This window comes from Toxorhynchites rutilus, chromosome 1 (genome assembly GCF_029784135.1).
Source record: "Toxorhynchites rutilus septentrionalis strain SRP chromosome 1, ASM2978413v1, whole genome shotgun sequence".
Taxonomy (NCBI): Eukaryota; Metazoa; Arthropoda; class Insecta; order Diptera; family Culicidae; genus Toxorhynchites; species Toxorhynchites rutilus.
In genome coordinates, this window is record NC_073744.1 from 65079815 (window position 1) to 65101014 (window position 21200).

General features: G+C 36.5%; 1 protein-coding gene across 3 annotated transcripts in view; it reads left to right on the plus strand.

Moving 5' to 3' along the window:
• The window catches only part of LOC129763793 (G protein-coupled receptor kinase 2), a 295376-nt gene that overhangs the window by 189726 nt on the left and 84450 nt on the right, over positions 1-21200 (plus strand). For all 3 annotated transcript variants that reach the window (XM_055762915.1, XM_055762914.1, XM_055762917.1), the window contains exon 5: positions 13597-13717. In XM_055762915.1, coding sequence (XP_055618890.1) covers positions 13597-13717 — 121 coding nt within the window. The remainder of the gene's footprint in view (positions 1-13596; positions 13718-21200) is intronic.

Consider the following 21200-nt stretch of genomic DNA (forward strand, 5'->3'; position numbering starts at 1 on the left):
CGGAAAAGCACTCGCCGTACTTCCTTGAGAGAATACAAGAAATTTTGAGTGCTTTAACCAGACGCTGTTATGTCATTACCTTTGTCTGGGTCCCTTCACATTGCTCAATTCCGGGTAATGAGAGGGCTGACTCATTGGCAAAGGTAGGTGCAATTGAAGGCGATTTATATCAGCGTCAAATCGCCTTCAATGAATTTTATTCTTTAGTTCGCAAAAATACCATCGCTAACTGGCAACACAAGTGGAATGAAGATGAATTGGGCCGGTGGTTTCACTCGATTATCCCTAAGGTTAGCCTCAAACCGTGGTTCGAAAGTCTGGACTTGAGTCGGGACTTTATTCGCACCTTCTCCCGACTCATGTCCAATCACTGTTCGTTAGATGCACTACTCTTCCGCTTCAATCTTGCCAGCAGCAATCTCTGCGTTTGTGGCCAAGGTTATCACGACATCGAGCACGTTGTTTGGTCGTGCGAGGTTTATCTGGTCGCCAGATCGAATTTAGAAAACTCCCTTCGGGCCCGAGGAAGACAGCCCAATGTGCCGGTGAGAGATGTGTTGGCTCGGTTAGACCTTGATTACATGTCCCATATATATATATATATATTTTCCTTAAAGCTATAGATCTTCGTGTGTGATTGTTCCTACATCCTTATACCCTCCTTTCCTTCCTTTGCGGGTAATTCGTCCCTTTGCTATAAATAGTAGAATAAGTTGAAATGTAAATAAACTATAGATATACGAATAGATTTAAGAATTGAGTGTTCATCAACATTGTTACAATTTCCTTATATCCCATCCTTCTCCTAAAAATATGTCACCCTTCTAAACTCGAGTACACCGCGACTAATCGGTTTTCCACCTTACTAACCATAGATGTAAGAAAATTGTTTATATATATATATAGTTTTAAAATTATATTTAAGAATTCGGCTCCTTTAAACTTAAGTAACTGAGGCCCAAAAAATCGAACACTCATATTTTTATGAAGAATTATTTAATTATGAATAAAACTGACAATAAAACCAATCAATCAAACATTCTTCGATACACCTGCTTTGTTCTCCATTTATATGCTGAATAAACTTTGAGAAGGAGGTTATGATTCACGAAAATTAACTCTTGTAATCTATATGAACAGGATTTTTTTACTAATGTTACTTTGAATCTCACACATTCAGTAATGGATTTTAACACTAACCTACAACATCGAACCCGACGCTCTTTCAGCATAGTGAAACGGCTAGATAAGTTCGTGTTTAGTCCGTGCTGTTTGCAATGAAATCTTAGGGCAAGTATCTAATATAATACTGTTATGTTTCTCCTATACTAGCCTTCCATTTGTCAATGTACTCCAACGCAGTATCGTATAAAATTTTCCATAATTTTAAGACATTTTGCCTCATGTATATCACCTAAATCAACTATTTTTTACGTAGGGCTACCTTCTTCTAAATCAGATAATCTTACCAAATCAGAAAACTTGTCACGATATTATGAATTAGTTTTAAAGTTGATAACTAATTTTGTTGCGAAATGAATTGGGAAGAGAAAATTCGGAGAATTTTTTTATAATTTATACATTACGATTCTCTAATCCGTAATGGTTTGAATTATTAAAAATTGGAATATTCTATTCCGAAGAATGGGTGTAGCCGTGAGGTATAATCATGCGTGCGTAAATCGCTCGCTAGAAATGTAAATGCTACTTTCTTTTGTACGGACACTGTGGAGAGAAGTGATATTGCAAATTAACTCCATCCTTTTATAACTTATTAGGTTTAAATAAACCGTTCGCGATTTCTAATACTTAGTCTGGCTTCAACTAGCGATCAGTCAGCAGTCTCACCTAGCGCTGATGTCATCCACAATGGTTTTGCTCGATACTAACTTCAAAAGCAAAATCGTTCCGCTGAATCGGTCTCAGATGCTCAAACAGCTCCAAATCTTTATACTGTAACCTTTGGAGAGTGTAAATATAATGCTTTGGGTTTCTTTGGATTGGCAGCCACCAAATACAGAAAGACTGTCAGACCGTCTCTATGACTGCTCAATTGAAACTCTTACTCGTTACACATTTTCAGGTGATCTCCAACTTCTATGCATTTCAATTGTGCCGCCAGAAATGCGCTTTTTATATCAATCACATAGTTTAAACCCGTTCTAATTGCTTTATGAAATTGGGGCCGGTTCTGAGCGGGAAATGTCACAATGTCTCTTTATTTCTCAATCACTGATAGTTTTGATAAAAAGGCGGATCTGACGAATCCCTAATGTTCAACCAACTAAACTATTGCAGTGATTAAAAATGAAATCACAAGACAGCATGGCACCGGTCTTTCTATCCCCTCTGCGGCTGAAATGGCAAACAAGCGTCATTCGTAGTCTTGCATCAATAACGTGATCTTTTCTTGGACTCAACTGCTTCTGTTTCTGTTTCTGTTTCTGTTTCTGTTTCTGTTTCTGTTTCTGTTTCTGTTTCTGTTTCTGTTTCTGTTTCTGTTTCTGTTTCTGTTTCTGTTTCTGTTTCTGTTTCTGTTTCTGTTTCTGTTTCTGTTTCTGTTTCTGTTTCTGTTTCTGTTTCTGTTTCTGTTTCTGTTTCTGTTTCTGTTTCTGTTTCTGTTTCTGTTTCTGTTTCTGTTTCTGTTTCTGTTACTGTTTCTGTTTCTGTTTCTGTTTCTGTTTCTGTTTCTGTTTCTGTTTCTGTTTCTGTTTCTGTTTCTGTTTCTGTTTCTGTTTCTGTTTCTGTTTCTGTTTCTGTTTCTGTTTCTGTTTCTGTTTCTGTTTCTGTTTCTGTTTCTGTTTCTGTTTCTGTTTCTGTTTCTGTTTCTGTTTCTGTTTCTGTTTCTGTTTCTGTTTCTGTTTCTGTTTCTGTTTCTGTTTCTGTTTCTGTTTCTGTTTCTGTTTCTGTTTCTGTTTCTGTTTCTGTTTCTGTTTCTGTTTCTGTTTCTGTTTCTGTTTCTGTTTCTGTTTCTGTTTCTGTTTCTGTTTCTGTTTCTGTTTCTGTTTCTGTTTCTGTTTCTGTTTCTGTTTCTGTTTCTGTTTCTGTTTCTGTTTCTGTTTCTGTTTCTGTTTCTGTTTCTGTTTCTGTTTCTGTTTCTGTTTCTGTTTCTGTTTCTGTTTCTGTTTCTGTTTCTGTTTCTGTTTCTGTTTCTGTTTCTGTTTCTGTTTCTGTTTCTGTTTCTGTTTCTGTTTCTGTTTATGTTTATGTTTCTGTTTCTGTTTCTGTTTCTGTTTCTGTTTCTGTTTCTGTTTCTGTTTCTGTTTCTGTTTCTGTTTCTGTTTCTGTTTCTGTTTCTGTTTCTGTTTCTGTTTCTGTTTCTGTTTCTGTTTCTGTTTCTGTTTCTGTTTCTGTTTCTGTTTCTGTTTCTGTTTCTGTTTCTGTTTCTGTTTCTGTTTCTGTTTCTGTTTCTGTTTCTGTTTCTGTTTCTGTTTCTGTTTCTGTTTCTGTTTCTGTTTCTGTTTCTGTTTCTGTTTCTGTTTCTGTTTCTGTTTCTGTTTCTGTTTCTGTTTCTGTTTCTGTTTCTGTTTCTGTTTCTGTTTCTGTTTCTGTTTCTGTTTCTGTTTCTGTTTCTGTTTCTGTTTCTGTTTCTGTTTCTGTTTCTGTTTCTGTTTCTGTTTCTGTTTCTGTTTCTGTTTCTGTTTCTGTTTCTGTTTCTGTTTCTGTTTCTGTTTCTGTTTCTGTTTCTGTTTCTGTTTCTGTTTCTGTTTCTGTTTCTGTTTCTGTTTCTGTTTCTGTTTCTGTTTCTATTTCTGTTTCTGTTTCTGTTTCTGTTTCTGTTTCTGTTTCTATTTCTGTTGCTGTTGTTGTTGCTTTTTTAGAGATTGGTCTGTGCTGACGTTAGAGTGTTCTTAAATCGACATCGATAAATCGATAATATCCGAGAAATGCTACCATCGATGAAAATGTCGATGTTTGTTTCCGTTTGTCGTGGGAGTTTGCAAGTGTGTAGTTGACACTGCAAGCTACGCAGGGTGGCTTATTTGAAATTTTATCATGAAGTCTAAAGTGAATGCCACGAATCGTACCAGCAACATGTTCTTGAAGATTCCCTGGAGTCATATGGGTATCTGACCATTTCGGAGGAAAAAGGTGGATATTCCAGCTGAACTAGTTACATTGTCATAACTCGCGTTGTAGCAAAGAATGACTAAAGAGAGTCGTCCCAGACCCAAAGGTTTCAGAGTGTCGACGTCCTGAAGCAAGTTACTGGGAATGGTACCTCTGGACCGTCTGTGATTCCTTTAAACTAAAATAATATAATCCAAATAGAATTTTTTTTTATGATTTGCCAAAAGCATTTGTAACACTATATTTCCACGACTATAACCATCTTTGAAAAACGCTTCGTCAAACTTTTCTAGTTTTGTTTTGTAGCGCTACGGAATATTTCGGGACTTGCGTGTAAACTAACAACTCTATTTCCCGATTTTCTAATATCTAGTTCGTGTTCTGTGCTCTGGTCTATTCAGAATGTGCTTAACCTGCATCGACTGTGATGTTCGAACGCAACTGTGCGCGAGGACTCTTCACGCTGAAACATCAAATCGAGTTAGGCAAATCGAATTACACTAGACGTAAACCGTAGGCGTAGACCGAGTCCAATCGAGAAGCTGCTGGAGGTTCTAAGCGCGACACGCTCCAGCAGTTCATCTATGAATGAGCGCCATCAGCATTTCATTAGTGGCCCCATCCCCCGAACTCTCCCGAGCTCGGAAGAGCGGTAGCAAGACTAGCTGTGGCTGAAGAGGACGAAGAAAGAAAAAAAAAATAAAACACATTAGAAGGTTAGAATCTCGTATTTTTTCTGTCTAATGGAATTACAAAACAGAATCGGAGAAGCAGGAGCGATGGAAATATGCTCATTATGCAAATTAGGTTCTGCTCAATTTTTTTCTGGATATCTTTTTTGCTTAAAAGTGACGTAAACAGAATCTGATGCTGAAGCAGTCTTCCCTGGCAAGAAGCGAATGTGTCACGTGTCAATTAATACAAGCAGCATGTGCAAGGACATTATGTTGTGAAATTTATCGCAAAGATGTTAGAATATGTTGATTCACATTCTAACGAACTTTCTAAGCGCATAAAAAAAAACTCAATCCATCTGAAATTGGATCAACTGAGATTCTATTATTTTTTCCCTATCAGTGACACCAGTGGGGTTACGTACGTACGTATTGATAGATCTCCGTCATCTATCTCTTTCGCTCGATTGAGCTGGTATGTGTTGGTACGCATACGCATATACGGGGCTAAAGTTGCAATGTATCAAACCGATGTGGGGCACAGTTTGATGGAAAAAGTTTTCCACTCGCACTCTGCATCACCAAGAGGCAGCCCATTAAAACGATTGCCGCACTCTGCTGCTTCTGTTTGCCGCATAATTTATTCAGGGATGGTTTTCCACGAGTGGAATGGAATTGAGGGATTCTTTGGATGGAGTTAGGCGGGCAGAATTTTGCATGAGAATTGATGGTTTTAATACATTCACAGAATCTGGCACATCTACGCTAATGGCGCTTGGTCGATAACTTTGTATAGAAACAATTAGAGGATTTTTTTTCTTTTTATCGTCCTATCCCATCTCCAGGAGCTGAAAAGTAAGGTGACTTTTGGGATCAAGACTTTGTGGTTTTATGTCACTTTCGGTTCAGAATATGGAAAAACGACATTAGAAGACAAAATCATCATCATAGCGGATAAAGGTTGGCCAATTGAGCATTTGGTAAAAAATGTCTAGACTCTGATTAGTGGCAGTAAAACAAAGAGCGCAAGGATTCTCGCTGTCGAGTCAACGGTGATAATTTGATTTTACCACCTGCACAACAAAACCCTGGTGTGAAACTTTGGCGTATTGCAATATTGGCATATCACTATCACTTCATTCGAAAGACAAAATGTCCAAGAGTTATATAATTGTTAATTATATGTTTGATATTGTGTAGTGGATATTTCACAATATCCAAGAAATAACATTGATGAAAGCAGCGGTATTTGTTTACGAATGCCGCAATCGATCGTGGTTTTCAATTATTGGGAAGAGATAATATTTTTGCTGCGTAATTCCGAGGATGAATCCATTCATTCTTCAAACGTTAATAATTCCGCTCCGGATCAACGAAATGGTATGATAATCATTTCATACAAAAGATAAAATGTCCAAGAGGTATATGATTGCCATTCATTGACTCGAAAAAATGGTTTCAATAGCTTAAAGAAGCTTTCAAAACAGGCTATTGAAATCCCACAAATTCGTATATAAGCTTGCGCCCGCTCGGAAATCCATTTAATTGTTATTACGATGTGAGACGAGGATGTTCACACTCACACGCCTATGCATAACGCTTTTCTCTCCCGATTCCAGTTCGTTTCTGCAGCCGAACTGAACGGAGCAGCATTGTTTGGTGAAACAGAAGTTTTATTATCGAATGCTCACGAATGCCGTCGGCCGATGATTCCAAATGTCAGGGCTTGGGCCCCCTCTCATTTACGCCAGGTATATCCGAGGAGGAATCGATTCGTGAATAATTCTTTTCTGGCTAAACAAAGTGGTATGATAATCACTTTATTTCGAGAGTTGAAATGTCCAAGAGGTTTATGCTTGTTACTTATTGATTGCTAAGCCAACGTCAATCCTACGCCGACCTTGCGGTTAAATCATAGATATAACCTATTTTTAGTTTTTCGGTGAAAACATGAAAAAGTTGATGTTAAAGAAACTCTTTCCCGTAAAAATACCCCTCTTTTGATGTATGGATTACTTGTTGATTTTTATATTTGAAGAATTTCATGGCAACTCGATTTGCAGTAACCTCACAGATTGCAGTGAGACTTTGCGGATGTAAAGACATTGGACATTTAAGCAACTCTGCATACTTGAAATCTTCGAAAAAAAAATTAGATTACTTTTTTTTCTTCATTTTTACGAAAAATCATAACTCAAAAGCTATAATATCTACAATTTTTGACGTAGAACTACGTTATTCAGGAAGGGTGCCAAATCAGAAAACAGGTCACGTTTTTATGAAATAAAGTTAACGTTAATAACTATTTTCACTGTGAACGAATTCTCATGATTCGCATATCTATCGAATCGGAAATTCTCTAAGATTTGTTTGATATGCTATACATTACAATTCGCTAATCTTTAACCGGTTCAAATTCATGAGAACTGGAAGAACTTCCTTTTTTTCCCATACATTTATTCTGCCGATTTGCGTGCTAACCCTACCCATATCTCGAATGCTTATAACTCGAACATTTCTTAGCAGATCGGAAAGATGTTTGCATCAATTGATAGGAAATATTTCTACGCGTCTATCACAATTAATAAAATGTTTGGTTTTCGTGAGATGAACAATTGAATAACTGTGAAATGTCAAGCGTTATTTAAACGCCCTAACTACCAAGTTTTGATTGGCCCGATTTACGGTTTCCCCAACACAGATTTCAAAATCGATGTACCTGTGGCAACCCGCTTTGCGAATATACATGCAAGTAGGGGGTATTTTTTCCCACTGAGCTGTACAGTACATTTGTATGTATACATTATCGCTATTTACATGTTCTGATTTTTTTAATTAATAAACATGTCAAGAACATGTCAAACGCGAAAATTTACACACAAAAAAGTTATGACTGAAAGATTATCTTTTCAGGAGTCTCCATACGAAAATGCCATGTATTCAGGAACTGTAAAGATAGAAAGTTGATGTCTTCGACAGAATTTCATATTTTAATGAAATCTAAAACTTTGTCGGATACGCTGTATCGCTATCGTGACTTAAAACAAAATTAGAATTAGTTGATTTTTTTTCAAAGAAAACATGAAAAAGTTGTTGTTAGAAAAAAAATTCATTGTAAAAGTGCCCATTTTCCGATGAATAGGTGACTTGTTGGAAATTGTAAGGGCTATTCACATATGAGGAATATAAAAAAATTTGTTTTGAGGAAAAATGGATTTTAATTTTTAAATAATTTTTTTTCTGGTGTAATATTTCTTTAAAAAAATGTTGTTTTTTTATGGAAATTTAAACAATTTCCTGTATTTAATCCTTTGCCCAGAATTTTGTAGATATTATAGTTTTTGAGTTACAATTTTTTATAAAAAATTAACAAAAAAATTTTGGCCCTTCTCGGAAAATAGTCTAATTTTTTTTCCAAGATTTCAAGTATGCAACGTTGCTTGAATGATCAATGTCTTTACACCCACAACGTTTGTCTGCTATCTGAGATGGTGCTGCCAACTCCTAAGACGAGTAGGCATGAAATCCGTCATTTACTGTCCATATACTTTTTCTCCAAATTAAAACAAAATGCGTCTTTCAAAAAAAAAAGTTAATTTTAATTTTCGGAATAATTTTATGCCAGTGTAATTTTTCCCACACTTATTTTCATGTTTTTGAATGAACTTTAATTAATTTTCTACATTGCATTCTTCGACTCAAAGTTGTTGGTCCTTATAGTTTTTGAGATTTTTTTCAATATCAGGAAGATTATTAGTATCACAAAAACATCCTGATAAAAATATATATTTATAAAAATGGAGTGATGTCTGTCTGTCTTTATGTTTTTCAAATTCTTATGGACTCGGAAACTACTGAACCGATCGACATGAAAATTAGTATGTAGGGGTTTTTGGGGCCGGGGAAGATTTTCGTGACAGTTTGAGACCCCTTGCAAGTGGTTGAAAAATCTTGAACGATAATTGTGTCTGAAAACAATCTGATATTATAATGTCGAGTTTCGGTAGAAGTACTAGGAATTATATGGTAAAAAGTAATTTTAAAGGGTAGATTAGAAGATCAATCAACGAATAATTATGCGATTGGACCCATGAACAGCACTTAGTAAGAAAACGTGGATGTGATAACGAAAAATAAATTTTGGGCGGGACGAAGTTTGCCGGGTCAGCTAGTAAACTATAAAACCTAAAAAATTTGGTCGGAGTACAAAATGTAGGAAATTGTTTGAATTATTTCAATTATTTAATTATTATTCATTTCAATTTTTATCATTAAAAAATATAAATCAAATAAAAAATATATATTTTCATATTTTAAAACTTAAGATTAATTTTTTCTAAAAAAGACTTTTTTTTAATTTAAAAAAGAAAAATTATATGGATAGTTTATGCAATAACCAACAAATAATCCATTCATCGGAAGAATGGCTCTTCTGCAGGAAAATAATATTTCTAATCACAGCTATTTGTGCAAATTTTTATTTTTTTGAGTTAGATTTTTTTTTGTAAAAAAAACGGAACCAATGAAATAAGATTTTAGTCCTTCTCAAAGTGTAATCAATTTTATTTGCAGGTTTCAAGTATGCAAAACTACTTCAATGATCTATGTCTTTACACCTACAACATTTCACTGCATTATGTGATGGTGCTGCCAATGGTCAGTCAAGTTGTCTTCTTTATATTTCTCTCCCAAAAACTACATCAACAAATCTTCAATTTGCGGGGTCAATGGTGAAAATTGGTGAATCTAAAGTATGAGAAGTTAGTATCACAGTCTTGAAAAATCAAGATTTTGGACCATTCTGATGATTAAATATAAAAAATACAGGTCTAATTATTTTCGATAAGGAACCATCCTAACAGATATTACGGAATTCTGAGAGATTGTAGAACTTTTTTGTTTCTAAACATGCATCAAATATTGTAATGTCTGATGTTGGTTGTTGTTGTTGTTGATCCAATGCAGAAGTGCCCTTCAAAATATCGTTTAGAGCGTTCCTTCAAAATGCGCTCCTGTTTATCCCAGCGACTCTTGTAAGTTTCACAACCTGAGAGCACGTGTGGGGTTCCTCCCAATATGGACACCTATGCTCAGTCACACTGCAGGACTCGCCCACATTGAGCTCTCTGCAAGTGGCCCAACGATCCTTGTTAGCGCAATAGACTGCTGTGTGACCAACTGACTTACATTTGTTGCAAGTCGTGGGCATTGGCACGAAGAGTCGCACCGGTAGTCTCAATTTGTTCATAATAACGGCACCATCAACAGTGATTCGAAACGAGTCGGACGGCGTAAATTTTAATTTTTCCCCTTCTTGGATGACTTTTCCAAGCTGGCGACATTCCAAGAAATCGACTTCCACCAAAGGTTTCCGCTTGAACTTGCGAACTCCCTTCCCTGTTAGGAGTTCTGAAGTTACGGATGTCGGACTCAGCTGGTTCAGTTCGGCTGATTTGATCCTGATGGTTAACTTGATGTTGAGAAATAAATACGTCCTGGTTTTCTTCCGAAATCGAACTGTTTATTTCTTTGCTATCACAAACTTTTTGGTTTGTCTAACTAAATTGAACTAACGCACTGGTCAAGAATCCTGACTATTCATACATAAATTCATACCCAGGCCTGAATCATGAAATAGGCAGGCAGGTAACATCGGTTATCTGCCTGCCTATTTGTTACATAAATTCATTCCATCTTCGTGGGATCCTAAATAAACATATTTGTTTCTTTGCCCTATTGCTCTTCTGCCCTTCGCACTCATTCCATGCGCGATAAAGGGCGAGAAAAAGGTTAATAGCCGGTAATTATTACTATTATTCCTTCTATTCCTTCGTCTAATGCGCTATCTCTGGTGCGCTTATTTTGGGAGCTATATAGAACAACTAGCTGACCCGGCAAACGTTGTTCTGCCATATTATTTATTTCTGGAGAACATTTTTGGTTAGCAAAAAATAACGAATAGATTTCAAGAGTGTTTGTATGTAATCATTCAGATCTGTAAAATTGATTCAAATGATGATTTTCACTGCGAAACATACATATGCGTACCTCTTATCCGAATTTTCCCTTTTTATTTTAAATATCTATATATTTTTTATATAAAGAAACGCATAGTCATTTTTTGCTAATCATCTTAAATACTTTTCAAAGTATTTATTGTTCTAATTTGGGTGAAGACAAACTCACAAAATATATAGATGACGCAGATCTGTTCAGCCGTTCTCCCGTGATGATATTTTACACGTACGTGGGAAAATCCTTCTTTTATATATAAAGATATGCATAGTCAATTTTTTGGAATTTTTCTACTCATCTCAATTTTTTTCCAAAGTAATCTATCATTGTAATTTGGGTGAAGATAAACTCGCGAAATATATGGATGGGGTAGATCTGATCATCCGTTCTCCCGTGATGATATTTTACACGTACGTGGGAAAATCCTTCTTTTATATATAAAAGATTGAGGAGTAGGAAACGAATCACATGTGGTTTCCTCCTGCTGGTATTATTTTGTTTTTCAAATGCGTGTTGCGCTACAAATTTGATATTTGAATATTTTATTGATCAACACGCTTTGAATACATTCTGAGTGGAAAGCTCTAGAATACGCGTGACCACTTATAGTTTTCGAGTCGTAGTCTTTTTCTAATTAATAGAAAATACGCTTTGTACGATTTTCCGGAGAAGCAGAAAAATACAAGTTCATCACGGTCACAAATTGTGATACACATGAAGACTGGGTGGAAACATGCAGCCTGCCTAATCACCAGAGGAATTCAACTCCTCTCATAGCGATGGTAAACACTGGAAAGCATTTCAATATCCAAGTAAAATTTACCCAACCATTCACTTTTCCCAGAACTTGCGTCGCACATAATTCTCTCTGTGGCATCGCCAACAAAAGCTTACATCGCCTTAACGGCGAAAAGCCGAATTAATTGTAAGCATCTCCTGAAAGGCCAAACCCCGGCTTCAGTTCGGGGAAAATGGAAAACGCAAAATGGAGTATTTGTTTCTCTATCCTTTGTTACCATTTTGTGCCACTCATGGTTCAGTTCTCATCAGTGGAAAATTTTGGCGACTGGCGGCGGCTCGATGAAGACAAGAGAGTCCTTCCATGGCTGTCGTAGTTGCTATTGTAATGAAAAGCACAATTGAGGAATGTATTGTGAAGTGTTGAATTGTGCAAGCTAGGATTCTCATCCGCAGTTTGTTTATGAATTAGTGCTGAAATGTATGAAGACGGTTCTAGAAGAGATGATTGTGTTCGGTCTAAATTTTTACCAACAAAATAGACAAGGATTTGAAATCAACGAACAAAGTTCGAATTAAAATATCAATTATCAGTTATTAGTTATTAATTATTGTTTATCAGTCACAGAGCGATTGAATTTGAAAGCAGCTATCCGTCGATATTGGTTTATCCTTCTTCCACTCCCGTATTTCCGAGAATGTTTTTAACACGTTAATTGCGACGGCACTTCCCATACACCAATTTAATTCAATCATATCGTATTATTAATTAAAAACGTATTATTAAAAACATTAATTATAGTAGATATTAATCATCGAAAAGCTCATAACATTTTTTTCCATATAAATTCAAGGATCACAACGGTAATTGTTGGGATAAAAATAATTTCCAGGTTCCAACGATGTGTCGAATTAAATTCGTTTCGTTTTTCCCCTTCACCAGAATTCGTTAACATCGAATAATTCGAATAAGCGCTTCTTGGATTCTATCGGGAACTGTCTGTTTTATGCAAAAGGACATTATTCTTGATAATAATCCGTCATTTGTGGTTACGTTTGCAGCACTCGGTATTCCATGTCGTCTTCTTGTTGCTGCCTTGTCTCCGTTGCAATATTAATATGAATATAGATTGAGTGTATGCTAGGATATAACCACCAGTGTTCTCATTTTTCTTACGGTGCGTTGTTAGGCGGATAATTTTCCGGTGTAAAATATTTCTGCGAAGTAACAGTGGCACACCGTGAGGGAATGATGTGTGCCTTGAGTCTGCGAGTGTGTGTGTGTGTGTTTTTAGTTAGACCATCGTATCTGGAATTATTCATGGCCCAGGAGCCAAGACAGGTGGTACCGCAAGCGTCGGGCTTCAAAGTTTAAAATTTATGGCGTTTAGTCGACTTCTGTCAGGAGTACAAAGGCAGCGAAATTTTGTGGTGAAATGGTGTGCTGTTTGTCAATGATGAATGGCTGCAAAACTCTTGGAAAATACAAACTAATGAGAAGGGGGTGCTTTTGTTTTCAGATTCACCTTTAAATGGGCGAACTTACGATCTCTTCAACCATTCATTCAGAGACCCATTTTATGGACTGTTTAAAGTTTGTCTGGGCCAACGGACCGACAATTTTGTCCGTGGATTAAAACACAAAGTAGCTGTCCATAAATGTTTCTCCCGCATTTCTCATCGGCTCAAAATGAGGATTGAATACAAAATAATTGCAGTTTTAATGATTCTGTTATAGAGCATCATTGTTTACAAAAACATCGTAATTATTTTTCGGGATGAAATAACATAGCTAGGATTAACAATCATAGCATAGCATCATAGCATAGTAAACATAGTAGAATTTTGCACTTTTTTTCAATCTATCATTTCCATTCCATCGTCTCCATTAGTACTTAAATTTTCGTTGCCCGTAAGACGTGGCTTCAACATTATTTCGATTTGAAAGTTCAAAAACACCCGTATATGACAATTGAAATATGAACATAAAAATTCGTGGACTGGTATCTCAATTATTTTATATTGTATAATTATACGACCTCAAAACCTAGCATCAAGTCGACTAAATATTTTTACTTCAATCTCCCATTTCTTCCAGATGTAAGTTATGGTTACGTAGTTGATCAGCAACCAATCGGACGAGAGCTGTTTCATCAGTTTTGCAGAATCAAACGGCCGCAGTATTTTCGGTATATTTCGTTCCTCGAAGAAACGGCAAGGTAAGCGCATTATTTTACTATGAATCGGGTTGAGTTTCGCGCGAACTTAGTTTTGAAGGACGTGATAACCAAATTAGTCTCAAATCTAAAATTAGATTTGAAACCTGAAAATCTAAAGATCTCGAAATCATCTCAAAAGCTCAAAATCTTAGATCTCCAATCTTAAAAACTGAAAATCTATAAATCTTGAAATCTTTAAAAATTCTAAAATCTCATCACTTAAACTTCCAAAATCTATCTCTAGAATCTCCAAAATCTTAGATGTTATCTAAAATTTTTATTATTTCTGAGATCTCTGAAATCTCTAAAATCTCTAAAATCTCTAAAAATTCTAGAAACTCGTTAAAATCGTTAAATTTCTAAAAATTTCTTAACTCTCTAAAATTTTGAAATTTCTAGAATCTCTGAGATCTAAAAAATCTCTGACATTTCTGAAATCACTAACATCTTTCAAATCTATAAAATCTTCAAATTATTCTAAAATTCTAAAATCGCTCAAAACATAACTCACATAACATAACTAATCTCTAAAATTTCTTAATTCACTAAAATCTCTTAATGTTCTAAAATCACTAGAATCTTAAGAACCTCTGAGAAATCTCCGAAATCTCTAAATTCTCTGAAATGTATAAAATCTCTAAAATCTCTGAAATCTTTAAATGCTCTAAAATATTTAAAATATCTAATATTTCTAAAATTTCTAAAATCCTCGAAATCACAAAAATATCAGTTCTCTAAAATCTCTTAGTTTTATAAAACCTCTTGAATCTTTAGATTATCTAAGAAATCTCTGAAATCTCTAGAATTTCTTAAATCTCTGATATCTCTTAAAATCTCTAGATTCTTTAAAACCCCTAGCATTTCTAAAATGTCTGAAATCTCTAATATTTTTCATATACCAGATATCACTAAAATCTATAAAATGTCTAAAAATTCAAATTTCTCTGAAAACTCTAAACCTCAAAAATCTTTAAAAGATTTCCAGAATCTCAAAATCTTTGAACTGAAGATTAAAAATTCTGAAAATTCAAAAATCTGAAATTAAAATCTCTGTTTAATTTACAAATTTAAATTATATATAAATTATATTAAATTATATATAAATTAAAATCTCAAAATCTAAAAATGTAAAATCTCTAAATCTCAATATCGGAAAATTTGAAAATCGAAAAATATTAAAATTTATAAATCTTAAAATCATATAACCTCAAAACTTCAAAATCTCAAAATCTCTTTTTTTTTCTTCTGTATTATATTGACTTTCAACACTTTGGCTGGGTCGTCACTTTGCTTCCATTTCGGAAGAATGTCGGGAGTAAGAATTGAACTCGTGATATTTAGCAAAAATTTGAAAATCTGAAAATCTGCCAATCTAAAATTCTAGAAATCTGAATATCTTGATCCTGAAAATCTCAAAATGAATTTGAAAATATGAGAACCTCGCCACAAATCTGAAAGTCAAAAAATCTGAAAATATGCGAATCTGAGAATTTTAAAATCTAAAAATACGTAACATCGTAGCATCTCAGGATCTCAAAATTTCAATGTCCAAAAATCGCAAAGTTTCGAAGTCTCAAAGTCTCGAAACCCCAGTCAATCTCTAAATCTAAATATCAGCATATATAGATATAAAAAATCCCGAAAATCTGAAAATCCGAATACAGGGAAACTTCGATATAACGTACCCTCGTTATAACGTACCCTCGATATAACGTCACTCGATATAACATTATACATTTTACTTCGATATAACGTACACATTTCCAAAGTGTAAAGGAAAAAAATCAATATATTTTAAATTAAATTAAAATTAAAAAATTGACAAGTCTAAAAATCTTGGAAAACTAATTTTAAAACTTGTAGGGGCTTATCTTTTGTCTTCTTTTATCTGTCCATTAATCTCTAACTTGTATTTCTTTGTGACTAAATATTTCTTTCTAATTTAGGAAAAAAAAAAATAACTCAAAAACTATAAGATAATTGATTCAGAGAATAAAATGTAGGAAATTGTCTTAGTTTTCATTTAAAAGTGTTAATTTTCTTTTAATTCTAATTTTTGTTTTATCATGAAATAATAACTTTTTCATGTGATATTCATCTATTTTTTAGAATTAAAAAAAACTTTTTTTGCAGACTTATCTTACTTCTTAATTAGGCGAACCTAGCCATAACACTCATTAAATTTTTTAAAAATTTAAATTTTTTTTCAGTGCTAAGTTGAAAAAATGGATATTTTTAAAATAAAAATTGAAACAATTTCCGACATTTCCGTTTTTGACCAAAATGGTGTAGGTCTTCTATTGAGTTGCCCGAAAAATAACTGCCGTTTTTTTCATAACAAATAAGTACATTTTTTGTACATAGACCGAACGCAAAAAGATGCGATGTACATCATTTTAAAGCTAAAACTCTCAAGTTTTGGAATATTTTATGAACGAATTATTATCTTGGTGTGTGTAGTTAGAGTGGACAAAAATATCGGGAAGAAATTAAAAAAAAAACGATTTATTTCTGTTTTTTCGAAGATTTTGTGGACTAACACGATTTTTTGACAAATAGCTAATATAATTAGCCTTATCAACCAGCTTTCATTCGATTCCTATAACGTTCTGTAAGACCTTACAATACAGAGATTTTGTTGTTTGAATGAAAAATTTCCCTTTCGTCTTTGATGATTAAATGTTCACTAAATAATGATCGCATCGCAAATCGAAAAGCAGTTTTGAAAACTCCGATAAATTCTGTGCAAATCAAATATTCAATTTTTTTACATCTACCTCAATTTATTTTTTAAATTTTATAATATTAGAGTGAAATGTATTGTTTGTTTTCATGAAAGACCTCAAAAATTAAATAAAATACATATCTTAAAAAAATATTTTTTTTTCAAAAACGTATAATTTTTTAAATTTTATAAAAAAAATTAAATGAATAGCTTATACAATGACCAACAAGTCAAGTAAACCGAAGATTTTCCAGTGTTAATTTAATAAAAAAATTATACGCTTTAATGTAAATTTAAGCAATTTTCAAAATTTCCTTCTTTGACCAAATTTTTGTTTTTGAGTTGAAAATTTTTGCATAAATTAGAGAAAAAAAAACTGGAAGAGCAAACAAGCAGATTCGATTTCTTTAAAGAGCGGTTCTATCCGCATAACAAATTCTAGCATAATCAAAGCCCCACATTCCAATCACCATTAAGCGGAGCTGAAATCTAAACCAAAATCATGGCCCGGAATGAATTATGCATAGAGGAAAAACAACTAGCTTCAACTTTTCCACACGAGAGGGAGGAGGAGGAGGTGGAAACATCTATATTCAGCTCGTTTTGTTACACCCACTGGCCGCGCCACCATCATGATGGAGAACACAATGCATTACTGTCGGGGAATGATCTTAGGTCAACAAACAAAGGATTTTTTTTCTCGCGTATTCGCCTCTTGCCGATGCCGGAAGCGGGGAGGCGTTCCTTCCACGTTTCCTGTTCTCTAGTTCTCTCTGGTGCCAAAAGTCATAAATGAAAATTTATGGTCCACCGCTTTTTTTTCTCTTTCTGCTTTTTACTTGTCTGATCGCCTTCCACAGATTTCCCCGCATGTTTAGTCCTGAGTATGCAAATAGTCAAATATGCTTGCCAACACACTTCAGATATAAGTGGGAGAGCGCGCTGTGTGCACATATCACTTCTGAAAACGGACCTTTGGCATTGGTTCAACAAACAGATTGAATTATATGCAACTTAGCGTTTTCATCATTTGATTTGGGAGTTTTTCGGATTTTCGCATGCGATTCTATCAAAGTAGAAGTACTCTTGTCTTGTTATTGTTTTCTCAAATTGCACAAAGATTGCTTTCCCCTCTGTTCACACCTCTAACGTTTCGATTTGAACCCAGCTGGGTATCTTAGGGCTATCCTCGATAACAATGTGGTGTTGGTGGAAGGAATGCCGAAGCATCGAAGCTATGGAAGGTTACAGAGGCGTTCAATCATTTGCTTTGACTTGGTTCTTGATTCAGCAGCTGCTTGAACTTAAATCTTAAACTCCCCGAATAGTGTTGGAATTCGCAGCCCAAACACGTAGACCAAGCGAACCCGCGCGCCCTTCCAAACCGCGTGCAGATTATAGCAATAAATCGTTTGGATACTGTGCCGAATCGCGTTACCATTGCCACCGTTGCAGCCTCTGCTGTAGCGATAAAAGATGAAGCGATATCGACGTAGCAACCAGACAGAATCCTTTGTGTTGAGTGGAGAATCCTTCCTAACTCTCCCAACGCGCGGAGAAGAAATCCATAATCTGATTTCTTGTAGGACTAGCGCAAATCTAGGTTAATAGCCGATAATGAACTGAGTAGACGACATTTTTGTGTCATCAAAATGTACACACACAAACTAGGAAGCATAAAAATGTCCTGTCCCCAATTGCAAGCACTGTTCCACGCCACGACATCTGGCCTTGTAATATGCGAAAAGAAGAATGTACCATATTCTTCTCGCGAAAATGTTTCCGGCCTGCAGGCCAAAAGAGCATAATGGCTGAATCTTGGCCATGTGGATGAGCAAAAAGGATGCTGCTCCGAGTAAAATACTCTCATGTTTTATGGAAAGCATTAGAGAAGCAAATACGGGATAATAACTGTTATTTGCTATAAATCGTATTAGGTGAAAATGAATGAATAAACCATAGAAAGGCATCTCAAAATTGTACCAATTACTTAACTCTGAATTGTTTGATTAGTTGTTTCCAATTTATGTGCGGACTGCAGCCACTTCTGAATATTAATAACTCATCGTCGCAAAAGCGCAGATGAGTGCAACACGGGTGGATCTAGATTGACTTCAAATTTTACTCATGGGATCTTGGATCTTGGTCCTCAAATCCGGAAGCCGAAACTGTATCTAGATTTCGATCGTATTTTGGATCCGGGAAGTAGGTCTGGAATCTGGTTCTCTCTATCTGAAAGTATATCCAAACACGAATTTATAAGTGGCATCTTTAAGCCGAAACATGAAGCAAGAATTGTTGTATGTAGTCTACAGAATTAATAATCGAAAATCTAATTTTGGAAATTTGAATGCTAATTTTTCAATGAAATGGGAACGAACTGAAATGGAAATAACATGCGTTTCCTTCATCATCATCATTTTCTTCTTCTGGTTCGTTCCTCTCCATTTTTCTTTGTTCTTTTTCCTTTTTTCTTCTTTGTTTTTCTTAATTTATCTATTTCCATTTTTTGTTTTCGGGCTCGTTCCTTCTTTTCTACTTTCATCTTAGTTCTTGTTTTATTCTTGTTTTGTTGTTCTTTCAAGTCGGATGATCCTAGAGTCAGAACAGGAATTGAATCAGAAGCTTATGATATGTGTGATGCTAGCCATTAGACCCTGAGATCCACCAAAAATTGAAAGTATCCGGTCAAGAAATACGATATATTATATCATGGATTGTGGATTTTGGAATCAGTATCTGTTTATTTATTTATAATGATACTACATCCCATTGAGAGATTAGATCTTCTTCACAATTTTTCGCCAATAATCCCGATCCATGGCTGCAGTTCTCCAACTCCCGGCTGCACTGATTCTTGCCAAGTCCTGCTCCACCTGGTCCAACCACCTCGCTCGCTGGGCTCCTCTCCTTCTTGTTCCTACCGGATTCGATGCGAACACCATCTTTGCAGGGCTGCTGTCAGGCAATCTTGCAACATGCCCTGCCCATCGCACTCGTCCAGCCTTGGCGACTTTCTGAATGCTGGGTTCGCCGTAGAGTTGCGCCAGTTCGTGGTTCATTCTCCTTCTCCTTACTCCGCTTTCCTGTACACCACCGTATATTGTTCTGGGCACTCGGTGTTCGAAAACTCCAAGTGCTTGTGAGTCCTCTTCAAGCATCGTCCATGCTTCGTACCCATAGAGAACAACCGGTCGAATTAGGGATTTGTACATGGTACACTTCGTACGGGGTCGGAGTTTGTTGGACCTCAAGGATTTGCGGAGCCCATAGTAGGCTCGACTTCCATTGACAATGCGTCTTCGAATTTCACGGCTGTTGTTGTTGTCAGTTGTTATCAACGAGCCAAGGTAGACAAATTCCTCTACCACCTCGAGCTCGTCGCCGTCGATCACAACACTACTACCAAGAAGAACACTGTTGCGATCAGTCCCTCCTGCTAGCATGTATTTTGTCTTAGACGCATTGATCCCAAGCCCAATCAGCCCTGCTTCGTGTTTCAGTCGGGTATACAAGTCGGCTACCGTCGCATGTGTTCTTCCGATTATGTACACGTCGTCGGCGAAGCAGATAAACTGACTAGACTTGTTGAAAATCGTGCCCCGCATGTTGAAGCCCGCTCTCCGCATAACACCTTCCAGCGCCACGTTGAAGAGCAGACAGGAGATTCCATCGCCTTGTCGAAGTCTCCTGTGAGTCTCAAATGATTCCGACAGCTCACCTGAGATCCGCACACTGCACCGCACACCGTTCATCGTTGCCTGAATCAGTCTTGTCAGCTTTCGGGGAAAGCCGTGTTCGTCCATGATCTTCCATAGCTGTCGTCGGTCGATTGTATCATATGCGGCCTTGAAGTCGACGAAGATGTGGTGTGTAGGGACCTGATACTCGCGGCACTTTTGGAGGATCTGCCGCAGTGTAAAAATCTGGTCCGTCGTCGAGCAACCGGGCATGAATCCGGCCTGATAACTTCCCACAAATCTACTTACTATTGGCGATAGGCGGCGGAAGAGGATCTGAGACAAAATTTTGTAGGCACCATTCAGGATTGTGATGGCACGATAGTTCCCACAATCCAACTTGTCGCCTTTTTTATAGATGGGGCAGATTACCCCGTCCTTCCACTCCACGGTAGCTGTTCTGTGTCCCAGATCCTGACTATCAACCGGTGCATACACTTTACAAGTTTTCTCGGCCCTCCCTTGAAGAGCTCCGCTACGAGGCCATCCTTACCAGCTGCTCTGTGGTTCTTGAGCTGATTAATGGCCTCCTTAACTTCATCCATCGTCGGGGGTGGTACGTCGTCGTTGTTCATTGCACCGGTGTAGTCCTCCTCAACGCCGTCTAGGTCTCCTGTCTGCGCGCTGTTCAGGTGTTCATCGTAGTGCTGCCTCCACCTTTCGATCACCTCGCGTTCGTTCGTCAAAATGCCTCCTTCCTTGTTTCTGCACATTTCGGCCCGCGGCACAAAGCCTTTGTGCGAGGCGTTTAGTTCCTTGAAGAACTTCCACGATTCTCGAGAACGATAAAGCAGCTCCATCTCCTCACACTCTTTCTCTTCCAGGCGGCGCTTTTTTCCCGAAAGAGATGTGTTTGCTGCCTTCGTTTCAGTCTGTATCGTTCCACGTTTTATCGAGTCGCTCGTTGCAGCATGGCTGCGCGTGCTGCATCCTTCTCGTTCAGGAGCGCTCGGCACTCGTCGTCAAACCATTCGTTCCGTTGTCCTCGTTGTTCATACCCGATGACGGTCTCTGCTGT